Below are 24817 nucleotides of genomic sequence, written 5' to 3'. Positions count from 1 at the left end.
TGGCAAAAATATAGTAATGAAAATCATCTAAGTATTTGCCAATGAATTTCAACAGTATTTTGCAAATGTACCAGAAATGGAAATAATTCCTGAAGTTTCTGTATTTTCCAGATGAATAATGGTTGTCATAAAAGTAAAATCATTGGAGCAAGACTCTATTTTAACTTTGCTAGCTGTACAGTAGTGACTCCTCTGTAAGTAACTTCATAAAAATGTAATTGTTGGAGTCTTAACTACTAGATTCCGTGAAATTGGGAAGGAAGTTGAAAACTTAAACAGGATACAGAAGTGAAATCTATTTTCACTTGTCCCTCTCGTACTTTTTTTTTCTGCTGTAATTAAGAATGGCAGTCATGTATAGGTCACAACAGAGAGATTCTGAACAGAGTGGAGCTGTGACTGGACCATATCCAGGCAAAGCAATTCAACCCTTGGCATCTTTCTTATAGCCACAAGTGCTGTTAACTGATGCTCCCTGGCAAGCTGTGTTGAAGGAAGCTTCCCTTCAAAATAAAAGCAGGCTTTATAAATATATGAAGTGGAAACATTGATAGTGGTCTGAGTCTATAATAATTTTTATTGATTAACTGAGCTGATAAGACTTCATCACTTCCAATCAACCCAGAAATATTTAAAATGCATTTTTCCTTTTGTCTCTTTTTATACAGCAGGATATACTTTTAAACAAAGCTGCGACATCCTTCCTATCTGTCTGTTTGTCCATCATCTATCTATATCTATCAATCTATCATATCTATCAATATCTATTATCTGTCATCTATCTAATTGGTATCTATCATCTATAACAATATCTAGAATTGATATCTAAAATTGATACCTATCATCGCCATCAATCTATCTATGATATCAATCTATCATCTATCTATCAATGATATCCCTCCATTATCTCTCTCTCTCATTGATATCTATCATTTATCATCAATATCTAGAATTGCTAACATCAATACCTATCATCCATCTATCTATCTATCATCTATCATTAATATCTATCATCTATCAATATCTAGAATTGCTATCTAACATCAATACCTATTATTGATATCTATCATCTATCTATCTATCTATCTATCTATCTATCTATCTATCTATCATCTATCTATCTATCTATCTATCATCTATCTATCTATCTATCTATCTATCTATCTATCATTGATATCATCCATCCATTATCTATCTATCCATCCATATCCATCCATCCATCCATTTATCACTGATATTCTATTTATCCATCCATCCATCCATCCATATCCATCCATCCATTTATCACTGATATCCTATCATCTATCTATCATCTATCTATCTATCTATCTATCTATCATCTATCTATCTATCTATCATCTATCTATCTATCTATCTATCATTGATATCATCCATCCATTATCTATCTATCCATCCATATCCATCCATCCATTTATCACTGATATTCTATTTATCCATCCATCCATCCATCCATATCCATCCATCCATTTATCACTGATATCCTATCATCTATCTATCATCTATCTATCTATCAATCTATCTATCATCTATCTATCTATCTATCTATCTATCATCTATCTATCTATCTATCTATCTATCTATCTATCTATCATCCACCCACCCACCCACCCACCCACCCACCCACCCACCCATCCATCCATCCATCCATCCATCCATCCATCCATCCATCTATCTATCTTTCTATCTCTTTACCTATCTAGCTAGCGATATATCTCTCTCTGGACAGAGAAAACAGGTAGAAGAATAGATCGAGTGGGACAAAAGGGAATGAGCACAGATATACTGTAGCATCTTTCAACGAATCAGAACTCAAGGACAAAGCGCAAACGTAGGAAAGAGGCTGGAGAAGGGTGAGAGAAACTCCATTACGGCTCTCCCTTCCGTCACCTTCAGTCCACGCCCGGCCGGCCGTCTCCATGGAAACCACCCGCGCGCTTCTCAGCGACCGTTCTTCCTTCGGTCGCGTGAGGCCCTCCTCGCGAAGGTTGCTCCCTCTTCCTCGGAGCGGCGCTTCACTCGCCAGGCGGCTCCTCTTCAGAGGGAGACGGTTTTGGTTTCAGGGGCGTCGGCGTCGGCAGCGGTGGCGTTCATGTCGCGAAGGCGCATCTCCGCCAGCCCGGAGCTGAGCTGGCGACAGGATCAGGCGCTGGGCACCACCATGCGTATCGTGCGGGAGCTGGGCCCCACCGCTTTCATGCTGCAGGAGGAAGACCGGAAGGCGGCGGAGCTCAGGGTAGAAGAGGGGAGAGGGAGGCGGAGGGCAAAGACATGGATGGGACCCTCATCCCCGTTGGCGCAGCCCGGGAAGGCGCAGAGGACTCGCGTGGGTGTGGATGCCAGATGAAGCATTGGGCTTTGCATTCTTTTCAAGAGACCAGAATTTATCTCTTGCAAAGCCAACCTGGCTCCCCCCTCACCCCACAACCTTCTTTTAGTTTCACAACTAATTTTAAAACTAAAACCGTCTCTCTTAGTGGCATCACTGCATCACTACAACACACAAACTCCCAGATTTGGGATGTTATAACTGTGGGTGGAGAATACCTCTGAGCATGCCTTTTGCTCACAGTAGTTAATATCTTAGTTCAACATGTTCCCTTCCCTTAGAAATGCCTTGAGTCCTTGAAAGTGAAGGAAACACTGCACCTCATTATTTTATTTTATTTTATTTTATTTTGCTTTTAACAGTGTCAGTGTTTTTCTTTTTCATAGCCATGCAGGAAGTTCATAAGCCAAGTGAAATACTGATTATATGCTCACTTTATATGATTTAGGGGTGGATTATCTAATATTGCTATTGGAAAAGGGAGGTCCTCTTCTTACAACCACAATTGAGCCCAAAATTTCTGTTGATAAGTGAAAAAAAATTGTTAAATGAGTTTTGTCCCAACTTACGAACTTTCTTGCCACAGTGAATTACTGCAGTTCATTAAGTGCAGTAATTATGTTATACCAATTGTTGAGTGAATCTGGCTTCCCCATTGACTTTGCTTGTCAGAAAATTCACACATGACCCTGGGACACTGCAACCGTCATAAATATGACCCAATTACCAAGTGTCTGAGATTTTAATCGCGTGGATGAGAATGCTGCAAGGGGGATGCTGCAACGGTTGTAAGTGTGAAAAAAATGCATGTCACTTTTTTCAGTGCTGTAATTTGAATGGTCACTAAATGAACTGTTGTAAGCAGAGGACTACCTGTATAAACCTATGGCCAATTCTGTTTGCACTAGCAGTACTACTGATTTGATCTGGTTTTATTGTTCTGAAGATAAACATTTTCCTGCATACTTATGCAGAAAGTTCATAAACCAAGTGAAATACTGATTATATGCTCCCTTTTGTTGATTTAGGGGTGGATTATAGCAGCATTGCTGTTAGAGAAGGGATATTATAAACCAATGGCCAAGAAATACTGCTGATTTTACTTTGATTTGATTAAAACTAAAATAAGTTATCCTAAATATAAAACTTAATTGATTACTGCTGTTGTCTTTCATGTCATGAGCCACTTACTTTTCTCTGAAGCCTTGTCACTTGAGAAGTAGCATTTGTCTCCTTGCTTTTTTTAAAAAAAAATTTTTTTTATTTTCAGACAAACACAAACACACAAGACATATAACATAAAAACCTCTTCAACAGCATACAGTGTGTCGATTGGTTACAAGGTCTTTCTGCGTCCTTCCCATAGTCATCACTTGAGCTTTATCAAAATTCACATATTGTCAATCAAATATCTTTGTATACATTATTATTATACTTCATTTGTTTGCTTACCACTATTGTTTCTCCACTTTAAACAAGGTATTCTAAATATGTATCCATTTATATTATAATGATTCATTATATCCTCTTCAATATATCCAATAATAAAGAATTTTTTATATCCTATTCTAAATCATTCTATTATTTTAGCATTGATAACATTCTCTAATAATTTTCAATTCCATGTTTTTTCCATTATTAGTATCATCAATTCAATATACATGTATACAAATTGTTATATTGTTAAACATCCATTAAACATAGCTATTATTACATCCTTTTTATATGAAAAATGTTAAATTTGAAGTAAATTTATATTATGGCATTTCATTACATCATCCTGAAAACATCCAATGATATTGCATCTTTATATTCTATTCTATATAGAATTATTTATCTTTTATAAAAAGGTTTTCCAACATCATCTCCATCATCCTCACAGTTTATATAAAATTTCATATTATCAATCTAGTATATGTAAATGCTTTATTATCATTATTAATCATTTATTTGGCTATAGCTATTATTACTTTGTCTTATACATAGTACTCAAAATTTAAATACATTTAACTAAATTTTGTGACATTTCATTTCATCATCCTGTATCCTTCCAGAAATAGTGCAGTCCAATATCTCTTGTCATTTGTAGAATCTGTATTCTAAGTGTTTTCTTGATAAGTCTTATGTGGACTTCTCTTGACAACTTGTTATTCATTGCATATCTTATAAAGATTCGAAACCCTCTATCTGTTTCTTTCATCAGCTTGACTTTTGTTATCGCTGGTGCTTCTGCCGAAATTACTCTCACTGTTCCTGCCAAATTTTCTCCCCTTTCTTCATCTATATTTTGACATCTGAGATAGAGTTCCAATTCATCGACCTCTCCTTTCCGTATTTCGCACTTATCATTTTCCTCCACTCTCGATATGCTGTCAGTGTCAACAATTTTCTTATCACTTTCATGTCTCTGTGGTTTTTTGAACTCTGTCCTCAAATTTCCTCATTGTTTTATAAGTATTCTCAACTCTTCCCTCCGTACTTTCTGTATTTTGATCTATAATTTCAAGTCTCTTTTCAATTCTCTCTGTGGTTATTTTTGAATTTCTAGCATAATTCTTTGCAATGTTAGTCCTTTTCTTCTTCATATTTCCAGGTTATAGACACTGCCACTAAAACATCCAAAGCTTTTGCTAGGTTTCAAACAAATTTAGTAAAGTTTTTCAGGTCAAAACTTTCTCTTTCCTTCAAAGAATCACCTGTATAGCCACTGACCCTTTCAGTAAACAAAGCCAATAGCTTTGTATTATCAGATGTTACAAGCCTCTAGCCTCTAGATGGCAGTGTTACATTCTTTCCCTCTGTTTTTGCCTCTCTTTCTAAACTCCAAACTCCGAAACAGAAGAAAAAAAATGTTTAAAGATTACAATCTGGCCGAGCCTTGCAAGTAAAGAAACTTTTAATCCACAGATACAAAAAATGGAAGAAGTATAGAGGAAGAAGGGGGAAAAAAGACCAGTCCAGTTTAAAAGTAAGAGGCATTTGTAAAAAGTCCATCCATAGAAAACAAACAAAATTAAAGTGAAAAAGATAACACGATAGTTTTAAACCAGTGTTAATTCGCCGCTTACTTCCTTCTGTCTTCAATTTTATTTTAACTAAGTCTTTTGGGTTTTCTCTTCTCTAATAATAAGGATTTTTCTCTCCATTTCAACACACTGTCTCTCCTGTTCTGCTTCCGTTTCAGGGGACTGTCCCAACCTTCTGTAGCCATTTTGACTGCTTCTCTTTTAGCCGGCAAAAAGAGCTTTCTCCTGGATCGATCAGGGACTTTGAGATGTCCCTGAGATTAGCAGGACCTGCTCTTCTCTATCACCATTCCTTCAGAACGGTTTAGATCCAAAAGTATCATCCAGCAACAGAGATATTGACAGCAATCCTGGAGCCCCAAGATTGCAAGTTGTGTCGTTGTGACATCAAGCCCCGCCCATCATCTCCTTGCTTTTAATATCCTCTCATTATCCCAGCCCAACTGATATATCTATTACCCCATTTAGTGAGAGAATGCTGCTCCATTACACACCTGCTATTTGAACGGAAAACTCCGTATTGGACTTCTTATATTTCACTTTGTAGCAAACCTGCTCATTTTTTTTCTTCCTCCTGCTAGTTGAGGTACCTATTGGGATCCTCTCTCATTATTTTTTTCTTTTTTCTTTTTTGGTAGATATAAGCAGTTTTCTGCTGCCAGTTTTGTTTCTCCTTAGGGACAATACTAGTTGCTCTATTCTCCATACTTGCAAGGGATAAAGCTACACATCTTGTGTCATAAAACTGCAGTCATACATCAAACTTCTCAAATTTAGGCTTAGAACTAATTTTAAAAGTATTAAAAATAGAAATAGTCACATTTTCTCCAATAGGCATATTCTGGTTTCCTTATCGATGAGCAGCTTCAAGTCACATTTTGAAATTCTGTAACACAGGTAGTCTTCATTTTACAACTGGACAGATAGCGACAGTTCAAAGTTACGACAGACCTATCTGGGGGTTAGTTTTGACCTGGATTTGAAGTTCTGATGGTCACACTCTCCACTTCAGTCACATGACCAACTTATGAACTCAACAGCTAAGCTATATTTATCGCCATTTGCAGTGTCCCATGGTCTCATGACTGCATTTTACAACAGTTTTGTAAAACTGTTATTTACATCCACTGGTTCGCTTAACAATTGGGTTAACTTGACGCCCCCACAATGGTCATAAAATTGGATTGGTGAAATGACTGAGCTGTTTTATGACTCACAACTCAAAATCTTGATGGTAGGTTCCATTATGGTCGTTTGTCAAGGACTACCTATATGAGATTAAAAACTTATGGTGCAAGGTGCTAAATATATTCCGTACTTGCAATATGAAATTATTGAAAAGTTGAAAGAAAAAGAATAGAAATAGTCTAGTCTTCTGTATAGCATACACAGAGCAAATGTGGGACATAATGAACAATGCTTTTCAAGTGGGAATTTGATGTATGTCACAACATTTCTAGTCTGGAGAAAAAAATTCTCATGCTGATGGGAGTACTGTATCTGAACAAAAAAAAACTTTTATTGTTATGCTTTAGTAGTTAAAACCTATGATTCATAATATGCAGCTCACACCCTAATCATTGAAGCAAACTTGTACGTATATACTTATAGCTTTACAGAAGTGCATTTTGATGTCATTAATGGACTTTAGAGGACTTTAGAAGAAGAAAAAAGACTAATAGTCTTTTTCTTCTGTTTAAATGAATGATAGATTTTGATATCATATATCAAAATTCATATATTTTGAAAGTATGTGAACGTAAATAGGTTTTTCTGAGAAATAGTACATTAGAAGAGAAGTAGTTGTTACACTATTTCTAGTACTATTATTTCTGTTTTCTAGTACTATTCCAGATACACCTTATAGATAATATGGGTAAAATATATATGATTTTAGTAAATGATGTCTTTCTGCATCTTGGTTTTCATTTTTCTCCATTTTATAAATGCTGTGGTATAATTATTAAGCATGTTTTCTATTGTTTTGGTATAAGGTTTCCCTGGGGAACCCGCATTCATGCAGCTGCTCAGTATTTCTGAAAGAGAAGGACCTTTGTAAACATATCTGCTGGTAAATTGTTTTTATTAAAATGTAAAATGATACAAATTTCTCATTCTATATTTGGTGTACATTCTGCAGTGCCTCTTAATATTATTCAGCTTTTTAAAAATAAGATATTCTGCCATTGGGGAGGGAGGAATCAAGATAAGGTAAAATAGAGAGATAAAAGGACAAAAGAAGATAGGAAAGGAGAGGATGCTGAAAGATGAGAAAAAAGGCTTGTGTATGAAGAAAGTAGAGACAAATTATAAAGTTTTCTTCTAGAAAGTTTTAGATTGATTTTTTTAGTATTGGAAGACAAAATGTTCAGGGAATTCAGTCAAGGCTCAGAGACATTTTTGGAAATAAAGATAATATTGAAGGTCTGGCACTTTTCAATATTCCATTTTTATTTTTATTTAATTGAAAAAAAGGGATATGGGGAGTATGCATGTACCAAAAAAGGAAATATCTGGTTTGGAAATCCAGTTAAATCGGTGCATAAGGAGAGCTCCTAAACATCAATCAGGGAAAAGAGAAGACAGCATAATGTTTCACCAAATACAGGGGTGAATATGGGGAAGAGGGTCAAATAATTCCTTTGTTTGTTATAGGTTACGAGGTACAATAAGAAATATGAATAATAGTTGTAAACAAACAAGTTTTAGTAAATGTCATGCAGATGAAATAAAACTTTAAGGAAGATAGGGAACTGTCTGGCATTTTTGCATAATTGAGCTCATATGTTTTTAAAATTGAAAAGCCAATTGTATTTAAATCATAAGGTTACTGAATAAATTATATTTAATTTTCTTTTTAATTTTAGGTTGTTACTAAAAAAGTTCAAACTTCCAAGAGACCATGAATGTAGGTATAAGTTAATCTTGTCATTTTATTTTCTGTTTGGAATTCATTGCATGGAACATTTGATGTTGTATTTGCATCCCCTAAAAAACCCGTCTATATTCACCATCACTCAGATGATCATCCTATAGCTGGGAGGGAGGGCAAGAATTTGCAACAAACAAACGTATTGTATATTTTGGGGCTTCATTATATATATTAAAGTTATTTTTTTTCTCCAACAGATGCTTTACAGATTGGTCTGTTAGAACGAGAAATTAACTATCTGCTTCAAAGTCCACAACTTTCTCCCCAAGTAAAAGTAATTGCCCATTCTCTTAAGGAATTGGAAACAGTTGATGATGGGTATGTTAAACAAAAAAGTATTGATAATGAGGATATATGTCCTGTTTGCCAGGATACGCTACTCAAAAAAATGCTTCCTGTCACTTATTGCAGGTGAGTCCCTCTTGGATTTAAATTGCTAGGAGAAAGTAACATATTTGTAATCATGCAGTTTGACTGATGGCATTTTCCTACATTTTTTATATATTTGTAAGAGATAATGTTTGGGGGGAGTTTTAGGAAGCACATTGCTGCCTCATTTGGATTCATGTCCATAATTCCACTTTGCTCTAGTAGAAGTGTTCTATGTGTTACTAGCAGAAGATTGCAGCACTCCTCAGAATGGCCTTGTTTGGCAGGCACTGAGTTTGGCAGCAACATCTGGAAAATCACAAGTTGATCCCTGGAGAGGCTATTTGATATTTGGACTCACAATTTTCAGGCTCACAAATACATTTACTAGTAGTATTCTTTGTCAGAATTTTAGTGATATTTCTCTCCTTGCAGGGTTAGATTTTTCTATGCAAATATCATCTGTGTTGGTTTTTACATTACTGTAGGATCTATTTTTTTATTCTATTCAGATTAGCCTGAACATTCATGATCATCAAATTGATGCTGGCTGTGAAAGCCCTGCATCAGTATTAAAATTGTTTATTTTTATAAGTAGATAAATAGTAAAAGTATTCTTTTTTTATTTGGAATTTAAACTTCTAACTTTTTCTACATTAAAAGCAGTCTATGATTCTTTAGTTACCAAGTACTGGTACAGAAAAATAGAAAAAAAACCCATACATTTCAGCATTTGATAAAACTCTGTTATCTCCTCTTTGCTTTTATACAGAACTAACAGGATTTCTTAAATTAATCTCTGACCAAATTTTGGTAGATCATGTTACAGACAACTAGCAGAGTTGTAGATGGAATCCCAAGGTCTATGCAGGCTACTCATGATGTCAGTCCCTTATTTTGCATTCTCTAGACTCTAGAGTCTGATCTAGATTATGCCATCATATTTTTGTGGCAGATTCTATTTTTTAAAGATTTATTTTTATTAGTTACAATGTTTTTGCAAAAGTCCTTGAGGATTTGGGGTATTTTTTTAATTGTCTTAATTTTTTTTTTAATTTGGAGATTATTTTTGCATCACACAACTTTCCCATCATGGTTCTAGTATGGTTTTCTATTATTAAAATATTGTCTATTCCTTTTCTAATGGATCACCTTGAATTGCCCTATTTTTTGTAAGAGTTGTATATGTGCTCACAGAAAAGTATTTACCACCCGACAATTTGGCATTAAGAATTTGATACATAAAATTCCATGACAACAGAGGTGGGTTGCTCCCGGATCGGCCTGGATCGGGCAAACCGGTAGTGGCGGTGGCAGGAGGCTCTGCCCACCTGCCTAGACGCTTCTGGGCATGCGAAACGGTAAAAACCCACCATTGCATGACAACAAATGAAAAATAATGTAATTCTAGTGAAATTTAAATTTATTAAAATAAATATTAAATTTATTTAAGTTATGTAGCATTTCAAAAAATAATTAAGTAAATTTCTTGTGTACACAGGTTTGGTTGTGGGAACAACATACATATAGTGTGTATGAAAATTTGGATTGATCATCAACAAGATTTAGAGAAAAATTCTTTAGTAAAGTGCCCTCTATGCAGGGAAAATTTTGCACCATTGAAGCTTATCTTGGAAGAATTCAGAAACTGCAAAAAACTTGTGACTGCAGCAGAAAAACAAAGCCTTAACAAACATCTTGGAATCCCTTGCAATAATTGCAGAGTACTACCCATTGAGGGAAATTGCTACAAGTAAGCATTTAAGGCATTTAACCTGAAGCAATTTATTTGTAATATTTTAAGCATTTTTTTCTGTAAGGAATCAAAGCTGAAACCTTTGTGATTATTATTAGTAGCCATGTCAATTATTGGCTCAAATTTTCATTGGTCATATATTTAAATAATGCCACATCTCAAAATTGTTTCATGAAAGTTTATTGGTGAAATCTTAAGCTTATTGCCTAATGAATAAACTCTCTGGCACCCAGTACAACTAGCTCCATAACAAAAAGATGTAACAAAACTCTACTTTATCTATGATTATATATCTTGAATCATAGGACTCAAGTTCTATTCACATTAATAATATCAATTTATATAGTTGGTTAGGTGAGATTTCCATTAGGAAATATTAAAACTCAATGTGACATTTGCAACTATTTTAAAGTTCCGCAATAGGAAATGATTAGATTCTAGTTTCTTTAAAAATATGATTGACACTAAAAATTTTAGCTGTACAATTAATGTTAATTATATATTTATACAACTGTATATATACATACTGTATATCAAAAATATTTTTCCTCAATGAATCAAAAGTACCAATTAAATCAGAAGAGAAAAAAAGACTTTTGCACCACCTAGTGTCTGCTTGAGAATGGGTTCTCCCCCCCCCCCAACGTTCCTCATTTCATCTAAGTCTTAGAGTAAGTCTTTCCATCTTAGCACAGGTGTCCACAATGAGCCACAGTCATGAAAAAAACAAAGCAGTTTCACCCTATATTTTCATTGCATTCTGACATTTAGTGCAAGTACAGAAGTCATAAAATTGGTGTCATGACATCATGAGGCAGGTCTCTTCACTTTCTGCTCAGTTGGCCCTCTGCAAATGCTTGTGCATATGAACTTGAAATTTTAGCTTGTTAATCTATTTTATTTTAAAGTAGAACATTTCTTTAAATCAAACAATACTGTTTTAAGGAAGGTTTGTACAAATGTTACTAATATTAATATTATTTCAAGGTGTACTGAATGCAGTGATTACCATCTATGCCATGGATGTTTTCAAAGCTTTTGTCATCCGTCACATACTTTTGCTTTCCGAGAGGTATAGTATAAATTCCCTCCCTTAAAAAAAGCAAACCTTAATACAGCAGTTTTAAAAGCAAGCAATAGTAAAGGAAACTTAATTCTTCCTATTATACCTTGTCGGTAAATCAGTTGTATCAAAGAATGATTTGGTTATTTTATTTTCTTGTTTTTAAACAGTATTCTTGTACTGTACTGTAGTCTAAAAATCAAAATGAAGATGAGATCCTAAGCACTGTTTCAATCCAATAAAGATCTCTCTGGTAGCATTTATATTTGAGTTGATATGCACGTGAGGTACTACAGCAAGCAAGATTAACTTGAAGCCTTCTTTTAGCTGCTTTCCTTTTCTGAACAGAATATTGGGTTTCCTTTCAACCATGCCTTGGTTAATAGCTGTGATGCTTTTAACTTAACCAGTGGCCCACTAGCCTAGTTCTGTTGAGCAATACAACTCCTCCCAAATCCAGAGTTGAGCATCCCACTACTGGTTATGGAGAATCATAGCCTCTGAACAAACACAATAGGAGTGAAATACAGCTTTTTAAAAACAAAATTTTCCCAATTATCTTTCCTCTGTAACCTGCTTCTTTCTCCCTAAAATGAGAGTAAATATTCTGTAGCAGTTGATGTAGCTTTTTACAATTCTCTGGGAAAAGCAAGGTATTCATTGTGTAGAAATGTAGCTTCTCAAGTCATGCATAGTAAATGCCTCCCTATCTGCTTCTCTGGAAGTAAGGTTGAGAAGATCTCTCCCTCATGGGCAGATGATGTTAAAATCATAGATCCTAGAATATAATTCTAAGGATTCATAGAACTAAAACTCTACAAAAGTAGCTATTTGAACTAGTTCAAAAGATATTTTGAAATGTCGTGTGTAAATACTTAAAGATATTTTAAAAAGCAGCTGGCTTTTCATCTTGAAGGCTTCAGTTGAAGAAAGCTTTGTATAATTTATTTACTGTTTTGTTTGGGGATTTTTACCTTTGTTTAATCTGCCTATAACACTGACAGTATTGGTATGCCCTGGTGCAGTTTTATTTGCTCATATAACCTACATAATTTTTCAACTCTTCTCTCAGGAATACTGAGACAGACCTGGCTGAAGTGACGTTTGTAACTTGCTAATACCAATCCTGGATCATAATTATTTATACAAACTGGAATCTGCCATCCTATTTGACCTGCTTCTTTTTTCAGAGCCTGTGTTCTACTTACTAATTAGAATAAACTGTTACCCTGTGTCATCAAGTTGCTATCAACACTCAGTGATCATACAATGTGAGATCACTCTACCTTCTCCAGGATAATCTGTCCCAACCTGACTTTTTGGGTCTTCCCATGTTCTCTATCACCACTATGACTGAGTCCATTCACATTATTGCTGATTTTTGTCTTCTCTTCTAAGCAAAACATACAGCAGTGATATGAGAAATTGGTATTTATTCAGCTTTTTTTTTCAAATATCGTTTTTTATGTAAAATGAATTCATTTTTCTGCTATCGGTTTTACTGAAATGATAAGTGCTAATAATTCTCTTTAAGCAATATGTCCTGTTGCTTAGTTTCTTTATATCTCTATATATCAGAAAAGGAATCAGAGATGGAAATCATTTGAACCAAAAGTGCAACTGTCAACAACAGAAGAAAATCCAAAGATTAATCGAGAAGAGAAGTTTATAGAAGAAAAAAACAAGGAACAGTAAGATGAAAAATTCAATGAAATTCATTTCAGTGTTTATTAATTAAAAAACTTAAAGGAGAGGTATGATTTAAGAAAGCAGTGATATTAATTATACATTTTAATCCATTTTATTTTAATATTTCTTGGCATTTATAAAGAAGTGTAATCTATTCCCAGTGGGCTTCCATAGTTCCAGTGAAACAAATATTTCTGTATTATAACTGACATTATTAGTAACTTTTTATCTTGTATGAGTCTGTGGCATTTATATGAAATCCATTCAAATCTTTCATCTTATGATTTTATTTTTTTATAACTAAACAAAATCCTCAACTTACTTGCTCATCATGTTCACAAATGGTGATGGCCATTAAGTGAGATGATCTCGCTTAACAGTCCCTACTTCCTGCTCTCCTTGATGCCATTTTTAAATGACCACAAAGGACTATAACTGGAGTAGAGGGTGCCTCAGGTGGCAGAGGCACTGGGAGGCCTAGTGTAAGTGCATGACCCCTTGCCCCATAGCTTACACACTCTGAGACATCCTGTGCTCCACTTTCCATCGCCTAGGATCTCCACAGCCCTTGTGCCTCCTTCCCCATCCTGGAGTCCCTGAAGGCCTTTCCCCTCCCCTTCAGATTCCGGTAGGGCTTGGCCTCTTCCCCATCCTGTCACAATTGCATACGCATGATCTCTGGAGCTCAGGAAGTTAGGGTGGGAAAGGGCACTCCATTTCAGGCCACCTGGGTTGCTGGGCCAAAGCAATTTTCAGTTGTCTGATTGCATAAGCGCCGGCTTCCAAAGGAAAAAAAATGGAGCCTTGTGGGATCCAAATAATGAAGAGACTTCCTTTCCTTTGCTAACATGAATGAAGCAAAGTAAATCTTTTATTCCCTCCTTCCTGAGCTTTGGAGATCAATGAGATATAAGTAAGGAGGAGCAGGTGGGGACCGGAGAGGTGGGAAGCAGGCCTAAGGCATGTGGGGACCCAGTGTGGGGGATGGGGATGGGAGATAAATGGGGGACACTGCAACATCCTGCAATTGGTCGTAAGGGTGAGTGACCACAGGAACACTGCGATGGTCATAACTTTCAGAATGGTTGCTAAGTGACCAAATAGAAGTACATGTATCTGCACTGTTTGTATCTCTTTCTTTGAAATAAGATTTTAAAATCTGATAAATGCATAAACTCATATGGGATACTCTGTTACATCTCTTTCAGATTCAGCTGCATACCACAGCAGATAGTGAACTCAATACCCAATATGGTGATTAGAAAGGGCAGCCCTTTACTTGATCCAGGTTTACAGTGTAGACTCTGTTTGAAGATATTCTGCCTTGGCCAAGTCACAAGGACCTTACCATGTAATCACAAGGTAAACGGAAAATCTGTTTGAGCAGGAGCTTAATTGTTTTTCTGAAACCTAGGTTAATTTCCGATACAAGATTTTTCAAGCCATCGCAAAAAAGAAAAGAAATGATTTAACATATGTGTAATATAATGTAAAGCCTGCATGCTGCTGTGACATACATTTTTAATTATTGTTTTGCATTGAGGCAGTCTATAGCGTTAGCAAGCAGAGTCTGGTGTCTGAAACATCTATTTGTGAAATCAAGAAATTATGTTTCAATCATTAGTGGTAAAGAGTCAGTGATCTTGTCTACCATAATTCCCCTGAATTTTAGAACTAGAGCCTCAGGCACTCCCAGAATATGAACTACTTCAGGAAAAAATAGTGCCTTGTTCACAATCAGATCATACTTATAGTTTCTAAACATTCCTTTGGTGTTAAGATACTTATCACAGCTACATTGGGTTTTACTAAATCCAGGTTAGACTGTAGAATGCAAGACTCTTAGTCATGTCCAGCTTCAACCATGTAAACTCACTGGATGGGTTTGGAACAGTCACATTCTCATCCCAACCTACATCACAGAGTAGCTGTGGGCATAAAATGGATGATCTCCCCCAAAGGTTCCTCCAGGTTGAGTATGAAAATCACTAGTCTCTGCAGATAGGGTTGTACAATGTTCAATGTTTTTTGAATTAGTCTAAATATTAGCTTAAGTTTCTCTTTTTCCTGCATTGTTATTCTTCCTATGTATCCAGTTTTGTCATCCTTCCTTCCTAATGTGGGTTCCTTTTCCTATCACCATCTTCTTGTTTTCCTGCTACTTTGGCTATAAGGAGGAAGGGAAATATGCATTTCTATGCTATTGCATTTTATGTAGGAGAAAAAAATGGTTGGGCTATGTAAATGAGGTTCTGTTACTTCTGTAAATAGGTTACCTTATTTTACAGGCATTTTAAATTCATTAATATATGCTTACTTTGTCCTATTTATGCTGTTTGTGAAGTGGGGGGGGAGAAAAGGCACTGATACTGTACATGTAAGGATATATATAACATTTGCACATACCGTATTTTTCAGAGTACAAGATGCACCAAGATTTTGAAGAGGCAAATTTTTAAAAAAAGTTTTTGCACTCTGCAGACCTCCCGAAAATGGCCCATTTTTCACAAAAATGAGCCCGGTTTTTGTCAAAAAAGGGCATGCATGACCTTTAGGAGGCTTATAGAGTGCTCCTGTGGGTTGGGGGGGGGCAAAATTGAGCAAAAACCGGCCCATTTTTCACTCATTTCTGCCCTTCCCAGGCCCCAGGAGCACTCTGGAAGCCTCCTAAAGGTTATGCATGGCCATTTTGGTGAAGGGAGCGGGGTTTTGGGAGGCAAAAAATGCTGTATTCAGTGTATAAGACGCACCCAGATTTTCAGCCTTTTTTGGCGGATAAAAGGTGTATCTTATACTCTGAAAAATACGGTATATACATTGGGATAGCTCCAGCCACTGGCAGCTCTTACATTGACAAGAAAGGGAAACCGTCTACCCACCCCACTAGATCCAACAAAAGGAACATACGCCAGGTCTTTGCAAGAGACCAAGAGACCAGTTGCAAGATGGACAGCCAAGTAAATCTAATAAATATTTATTGTGGTAAATTCAGCTGTTACTTCACTTTCCTTGTCTCCATTATAAACCTGGCTATGGCTGTGTGGCTACCCTTAACTTGAGCAAGATTTACTACTTACGTATTTTTCAGTTATTATTTTCAGATATTTTTAGAATCATTAGAGATGGTAGAAGCCATTTAGATGCTTAAGTCCCATTATAGGCTTTGCATGAATACAAATCTAAGTATCCCAGATGGCAATCTAGCCCCTGTTTGAAAACATCCAAGGAATGGGAGCCTTTTCCCTCTCAAAGGCTCTGGTTCCCCCTAGGAAGCTTCATTCAAAATCTATACCTAAACTAGCTTCGAGTCCCTTCGGGGAGAGGGGGCGGTCTAGAAATCTAATAAATTATTATTATTATTATAGCTTGTTCAAATATTTTATGAAGTATTTTGCTGAATCTATGACCCCATTGTGTTTACAGTTCTAGACTATTAAATAACATTACCTTCAACTAACTTTATTTTAAAGCCTTCTAAATGAGCTTTTATTATTCTTAGCATCCCTCAGTAACCTAAACTCATTTTGAGATGATCATTTTGAGCTTTTGAATACATAAAAAGACAATTTATATTGCTTCAAAGGAAGCAAGTCAGCAACTTCCTAGTTGTTTCCTAGCAATTCCAATAAACCTTAATTAACAATTCTCTTAAAATGCATGACAGAGAGATAATATGGATGTTAGAAGACATCAGAGATGTCTCTTCGATCATGGCACTTACCTGCCTCAAAGAACTGAATGGCAGCTCAGATGTATTATTTCATTTCACATGTAATATTTGACTCATGCTAGATACATAAATAATGTTGGCGGAAAATTACCAAGGCTTAATACATTATGTATTTTATTTAGTTCCACAGAAAATGCATTGATCGCCGATTGCAGAAAGAAAATGCATGTCCTATTGATGACCATGTTGTATATAATCCATTAACTTGGGAGACGGCACCAAGCAAAGACAAAGTAAATCAATTCGGGTCTCAAGCAAAGCATCTCCTTGCAAAGCAGCCTGGGTTGGATCTTTTTATACCAGGCACTGGATTGTCTATCAAACAAATAAAGCCTCACCATGTCACAGAGGTATCTCAAAGTAGTTTTCAAGGAAACTGTAATAAGAAAAAAAATTCTGCAGAGACTGAGCAAAATTTTACATTGAATGGTTTCAGCTATCCTTGTACCAGAGATGCTGGTTCTAGCTTGCTTAACACTCAAAAGCCAAGACTTTTGAAATTTTCTAGACATATGAAGGGTTTAGTCCTTATCCCAAAGGCTCATGCCGATAGTTACCGATAAAATAGTTGGTACTGATTTAAGATTATATGCAAATTGAAAGACTGATTAAAATTGTAATGCTACATATTTTTTTAAGAAAATAGATTCTATTGTAGTTATTTGGATGTACAAAGGATCCAGATGCTTTAATTTTTTATATAAATTTTTAAAAATTAATGTGAAAATCATTTTTATTTGGTTTGATGTTCAATAAAAAGTTTTACATAAAATAGTGTTTATCAGCATAAAAAAAGTCTCGAAGGATATTTTGGCTCCAGTAAATTCAACTTTTTTTTAAGACTATCTAAATTACATTTTTGAATATATAAAAAAGAGAAAGACCCAACCATTTGACACTCAACTATTTATCCCAATTCTGTTTCTTAACTGGTTTAAACTCTAATTTCAGCTTAAACGGTAACTACCTAATATTTCTGTGGAAATATTTTTCTTGCTACCTTTGATAACTGTTTTATTGTTTTAACATACTAATAATGTTAATCCAAATTCTAAACTAAGTTTATACTTATTAGCATCTTCAGTGTTTGTGCCCCTTGGGAGATAAAGAGATGATTAATAAAAAACATTTTCTCTTTCTTGCCGATAAAAGTGGAATCCCCTACAAAGAGATAAATTGCTCTTGTAATGGCATTGTAATAAAAATGTTTTATTTAATCATGAATGGTAGCTCTAGTATGAACCAGCAAATAAATGTAATAGGAAATATTGCTTTTATAATATGAACAATAAATAGCAAGTATAGCAAAATATAAACCAAACAATTTGGATGTACAATTTCAATGGTCTACAAACTGGAAAAAAATGTTCTACAAAACTGCCATCCATATTAATGTATTAAAGTTGAGTTATGTAAAAGTCCCCAAGTATTATCCTGTCACTTCTTTCAGTTTGTTAATAAAGAGCTATACATATTTCTGGATTGCTCAAGTGCTGTCATTACTAAATTTAGTATTTGTGATGGTTTAAAAAAAAACTCAGAATATGGATGAAAATAAGAATGTTGGATTTGAAGCGATGCACTAGTAATCCATGCACATTTAAGAACCATATGCTATATTCAAAGAGATATTTTCTTTTATGAAGAAGAGAAAACACCATATACATTCAGGGTGTACCTACAGTCAGAATTGCAAAGTCACCATGATCATTGAACCATGTCAGAATGTGGAATAAAATAATGGGAATACTTGAACCAGGCATTCATATATGCCATTTCAGATTTTAATTAATACTGGAACATCCCTGTGGATCAGCAATGACTATATTTCCAACTCTCAATATAATGGGTTCACCATGCATGACTGTCAAGCCTGCCACAATCCTTTAAACCTAGATTCATTATTTCCAAGCTTGTCATTCTGAAGCAGCAGCATCTCCAGGTATTATCTAGCGCTGCCTAACTCACTTCTTGAAGCATGGCATCTTAGCAATTTCTGCAAGCTATTCCTTTCAAGAGTCCCTGATACTAGTATTCACTTTTGTGGCCGTACAGTGTAACACATTCTCCATGAGATGCAACAATCTATTTGTTTTTTAAACAATCGAGAATTACAAAGTTATTGGTAAGATTTTAAAAATTAAACTTAGTGTCTTATAAATTCTAAGATATAGACAATCCATTGGCACTGCACAGCCATGAACAGCTATTCCTGGTAGAAAAATGTAAAAACATGAAAAGGATCAGCATTAATAAACCAGAAATACAAATTTAAAATATGCTGTGAAAAAGGAGTCATTATTCTCGTTATTTACAACATAAATCTAGTAAGGAAAGGCTAATATCTTGGCAAGAGCTGGGCTCCAATTTCTGCCGTGGATTAGATTAGATTATCAGCCTTTACGTGATTCAATGACTAGTCTTAATTAGTACTGTGAGCTTCTTTTGAAATAAGCCACTGAGTTTCTTTCCCATAACAAAGCACTACAACGATTTAAAAGTGGCACAGCATATCTGAGAAAGTATCAAGCTAGTCTCTTAAATAGCAACAATGGAAAATGGGCTGTTTACTTTGGTGGTAGGTAAAAATAATAACCACTGAATGATAAGAGAGGGGCAAACGTCAGGTCTCTACTTGGCAGGATGAACAGATGGGCCCCAATGCAGCAAGGCTGACTTAAATGATTTTGTAATCTTAATAGCCAATTTTGTAAATATGGAGTCTAAATTTATCTAAACAACATTTCTATATTACGTGGGGTTGGAATTGTTGAATATTTAGCAGTTCCTCTATTAGAGAATATCTCAACTTTTAATAACATATGTCCTAAAGGATTTATTTCAGCGGTGACTGTTTCCATGTCAATTTCAGATTCTGTTGCAGCCCATTGCTGCTCACAAAATTGGATTTCCAATACAAACTATACTCTTTAAGACTATAAGCATATGTAACATATGTACTTATTTAGCAGGAAATTCCATTGAACTATAAAGAACTTCCTTCTGAATAAGCATGCATACATAGAACTGCTCTGTGAACATGCATGCAATACAGTAAAACTGAACCGGTATGACATAGAAATACATTTTAAAAAACCCACAAAGATTCTACACATGCTGAAGAGTTACACACCAGTATTTTAAAGTTAAAGAAGAGTGTATCGCAATGTGGAAATGTACAATTCTTTTACGTGACAATTCTTTTTGTTATTTTCAAAATTAGCTTAAATTTCAGCCAATACAACTAATTGATACAAAATGCTAAACAATGAGTTATTTCAGAAATATTGATTAGGCATTAAGAGGAATACCACCATCAAGTTTACTAGGCATAATTCTATCAGTGCTGTTTAAATATAAAATGGCAAAAACATTTTTTTTGAAAATTATTTAACATTCCAAAACGCTTAAAATGTCTGATGCTATTTCAGTGCATGTGTCACATATGAAGGGAACAGCACTTGTTTTCTGAAAGTGACTTCCAAAAATATTTTAATATACATTATATTTAAGTCATTAATATATATCCTAGACACCCCAGAGGCATTTGTGCTTAGATTAAATTTGAAATATTCTTGTCTTACCCTTTCATGCACACTCTGGTAAGAACCAATAATGTGAACAATTAAAGAGGTAAAGATTTTTCTGGACAAAATAAAATGTTAAAAAGTTATGATATTTATGTAGTTACTTCTAAATTATATTAAAGTAACCAAAATATCTTTACAATCCCCAAGGCATGTCATACCTTTTGAGCACCCCTAATGTTTGGAAATTAAAGTTTAAAAAATTGACATGCCCTACTTATCAAGCTGATGAGACAGTAAAACGTTTTAATATAAAAAAAAATTTTTTTTAAGCCTTTGGATGTACTACCATTGTAGGATTCAATGCAAGAACAGGATAACAAATGAGTTTCTCATCTCTATGCAGCCAATTAGTATTGGCTCCATTTATTTCCAAACTGAAGAAAATGTCCATCTTGTGTCACGTATATTCTGTAAGCACATACATATTTTCATTCAAAATCCACTACTGCAGACTATGGTATGCGTATTACACTAGTCCAGTAAAAGTAACCCAAATCCTCAGGGTATTTCTTTCCCATCAATTCATACATAATGGCCTGCAAATAAATAGAATTCAAATCTCATAAGTTAAGACAAACCAACTAGAATATTTTATTCAAAATCCATCATTTCGGTATCATTGTGCCTTTGAAAGTTCCAGTTTTCCTTTACATTTTTTTAAAGAAAAGCAAACCCAAAACATAGGTAGTTGTGTAGTTCCACACTATAACCTTTCAATAAAAGTTGGTCATTATTTTTCTTCTGACAAATCTTGGATTTTGATTAAAATGCTACTATACTTCTTTTCATAGTAACAAATTTAAGAAGGCCTTTTTATTATTTATATAATTCATTTCTCTGTATTATTTCAAAACAAAAAAGCCCTATGAAAATATTAAAGAGATAACTCAAAAATGTTAATAGAATTTTTTTCTGATCACATATAATTAAAAGTGATTTTTAGCAAGGTAGGGTACTTTCTGTTCACACTCAGAAAGACCATTGCCTTGCTATAAGTTGGAACATGATTTCTGGGCCACCTGTCCCCCCAGGAACCTATAGTTCCTGGTATCCAATTTTTTTCTATTTATTTCAATATAAATGAGACAAACGAATTTTGAACTGATTTAATAGGGTGGTTAATGCTTCAACCATGATTTCAGAGGCTAAAGCCTTACTGCAATAGAAATAAGCCACTCCTCAAATGATTATGAGATGATGAATGAGAAAAGTCTCTAGTTTGCATAAGTTTCATTTTACTTTGACTTTAGGAACTTTCTGATAAAAAAATTAGTATCATTAGATTTTTCTAGCTGATTGCAAAAATCAAAATTCTGGAAAATACTTTGGTTAACAGGCTTCTCTAGCCATAATTCACTTATGGATATCAATTTTTCTCTTAGTCAAAAATGAATTATCAGAAACAAATTTATTATTCAAAAAACAAATAACATTTGTGAACATTTTTTTCTTCTATAGTTCCTTCTTTTCTAATTATTACAATCACTTCTTCATATAATCAGTGTTTTAACTCTATAATGAATTCTATAACCTAAGGATGGCTGTTGTCCTACAGGCCAAATTCCAGCTTCCATTCAATGTATAAAAACACACCAATTGAGAGTCCCTGAACATGTTCATAGTGCACAATCCAGTTAGGACACACAGTAGATACTTCTAGTAAATGGTAAATCAGTTGACAAAGTACACTTACCATGCTTAGTATAAAGACATGTATAATTGTCTGGCATGAAATTTTACTTTTGTCCTATTTGCAGAAATGGCTAGTGCCATTTAACATTTGCCCACATCTTTAATGCCTCTTTGTCAAGTCCTCCTTCTATCCCCAAATATGTTCACCTCTCATTTTTACATCAATTCTCCTACTTAAAAGTGTCTCATAACACATCAAATGTACAGGTGAAACTTGAAAAATTAGAATATCGTGCAAAAGTTCATTTATTTCAGTAATGCAACTTAAAAGATAAAACTAATATATGAGATAAGATTCATTACATGCAAAGCAAGATAATTCAAGCCATGATTTGTCTTAATTGTGATGATTATGGCGTACAGCTCATGAAAACCCCAAATCCACCATCCCAGAAAATTAGAATATTACATGCAATCAATAAAACAAGGATTGTACATAGAACAGTATCGGACCTCTGAAAAGTATAAGCATGCATATGTACTCAGTACTTGGTTTGGGCTCCTTTTGCCTCAATGCAGCGTGGCATGGAAGCTATCAGCCTGTGGCACTGCTGAGGTGTTATGGAAGACCAGGATGCTTCAATAGCGGCCTTCAGCTCTTCTGCATTGTTCGGTCTCATGTCTCTCATCTTTCTCTTGGCAGGAAGGAAGCATGAAGTCATTGAACCAGTTTTTAGTGCTTTTGGCAAAAGTTGCTTTCATCAGAAAAGAGGACTTTGGACCAAGGAGCAACCGGACTTTGGACCACTGTGCTTCATTAACACCAGGGTCAACGCAGCTGTCTACCAGGAGATTTTGGAGCACTTCATGCTTCCTTCTGCAGACGAGATTTATGGGGATGCTGACTTCATTTTCCAGCTGCTCACACTGCCAAAACCCCCAAAACCTGGTTCAATGACTGTTGGATTACTGTGCTTGATTGGCCAGCAAACTCGCCTTACCTGAACCCCATAGAGAATCTATGGGGCATTGCCAAGAGAAAGATGAGAGACATGAGACTGAACAATGCAGAAGAGCTGAAGGCTGCTATTGAAGCATCCTGGTCTTCCATAACACCTCAGCAGTGCCACAGGTTGATAGCTTCCATGCCATGCCACAATGAGGCAGTAATTGCTGCAAAAGGGGCCCAAACCAAGTATTGAGTACATATGCATGCTTATACTTTTCAGAGGTCCGATATTGTTCTATGTACAATTCTTGCTTTCTTGATTGCATGTAATATTCTAATTTTCTGAGATGGTGGATTTGGGGTTTTCATGAGCTGTACACCATAATCATCACAATTAAGACAAATCACGGCTTGAACTATCTTGCTTTGCACGTAATGAGTCTTATCTCATATATTAATTAATTTATTAAATTTCTAGACCACCCCCTCTCCCCGGAGGGACTATTAGTTTCACTTTTTAAGTTACATTACTGAAATAAATGAATTTTTGCACGATATTCTAATTTTTCAAGTTTCACCTGTAAATGGATGGAGATTTCCATTTTGTATTTTAAAAAATTAGAAAAGATATACCGGTAGTACAAAGGTATCAATATCTTAATTGCTATCTCCACTGAAAAGGTAATGGTGAAAGTTGTTCAGGGGGAAATAATAGGTTGTCTTGTAATTTCAGGTAGAGATGTATGCATTTTTAGCTTTCAATTGTGGATACTTTTATGTGAAACAAGTTCCATTGAAATCAACAGAATCTAATTCCAAGTAACCATATTTAGAGCTGTAATATGTGTTCCAGAGGATTCCATATAGATTCCAAAATCCATAACTTTCATTAAGAAAGGCTTATCTATACATGTTGGAATTCTTCCCTAGGGAACTTTCCAAAATCTTCCATTTTGCATACTATCAAACTATGGTGTTCCCCTTTGATTTATTATCAGATTAGAAATTTTGAGTATAACAAAGTGGTCCCATCGTCCCAATTTTTTCATTAATGAATTATAGTTATGGCTAAATTTATCCAATAAATTTCAACAGCTCATAAGCAACTATTGACTCTCATGACTTATGACAAAGCTAGCTGAAAAGGGAGGCATATTATCAAATTGCTTAATACCGCACCTCTTTTGTCTTTTTAAGGCTAGTACAGAATGCTGTTTCTGGTGGAAATATCTAAAAAGGCATCTTTTTGACCATGTTTACAATGGCACACATTGTGGGCATAAAGGGCCAAACTGTGCATTCATTACAATAATATAAATCCAGCTATCCTAAAAATGGAGCACAATTTGGCTCAATACAAATTGGAATGGCAGAAGTCTTCACACTAGAAATACCTTCTGGATAATAGGTCCTTAATTTCCCCTCTCCCACCAGAAAAAGCTATTTAGGAATGATAGTGAGGCAGGATGTTCTATTAGATACGAAATACAAGATCGCCTATCAGCATTTCAATGAAAAACATCATAGTACACAATATCAAACCATATTATGACAATGTCCATTATCAGACACTAGTTGCAAAAATAACAAACACTTTTCCCTAAACCAATGCAATTTGGTATCAACAAAACTTCTCATTAGTTAGACAGGAATCTCATTTACTTGCCAGTTGTCTAATTTCAAAGCAAGTAAATGAGATTCCATACTGGTGTCTTCCAGAGAATATGTATGTAT

The 24817-nt window shown here is 35.0% G+C and overlaps 1 protein-coding gene across 1 annotated transcript; it reads left to right on the top strand.

Moving 5' to 3' along the window:
• The first annotated feature begins 1985 nt into the window (after nucleotides 1-1985).
• ZSWIM2 (zinc finger SWIM-type containing 2) lies at nucleotides 1986-24817 on the top strand. The gene is made up of 9 exons (XM_081942951.1): nucleotides 1986-2254; nucleotides 7368-7444; nucleotides 8241-8281; nucleotides 8503-8716; nucleotides 10176-10427; nucleotides 11418-11502; nucleotides 13072-13184; nucleotides 14391-14544; nucleotides 17035-24817. The coding sequence occupies exons 1-9, from the start codon at nucleotides 2111-2113 to the stop codon at nucleotides 17473-17475; spliced, it is 1521 nt and encodes a 506-aa protein (XP_081799077.1). The 5' UTR covers nucleotides 1986-2110; the 3' UTR covers nucleotides 17476-24817.

The sequence above is a fragment of the Natrix helvetica genome (genome assembly GCF_964273705.1).
Source record: "Natrix helvetica genome assembly, chromosome: 1".
NCBI lineage: Eukaryota > Metazoa > Chordata > Lepidosauria > Squamata > Natricidae > Natrix > Natrix helvetica.
The sequence above is the reverse complement of the archived record's forward strand: the minus strand, read 5'-3'. Positions and strand labels throughout refer to the sequence as shown.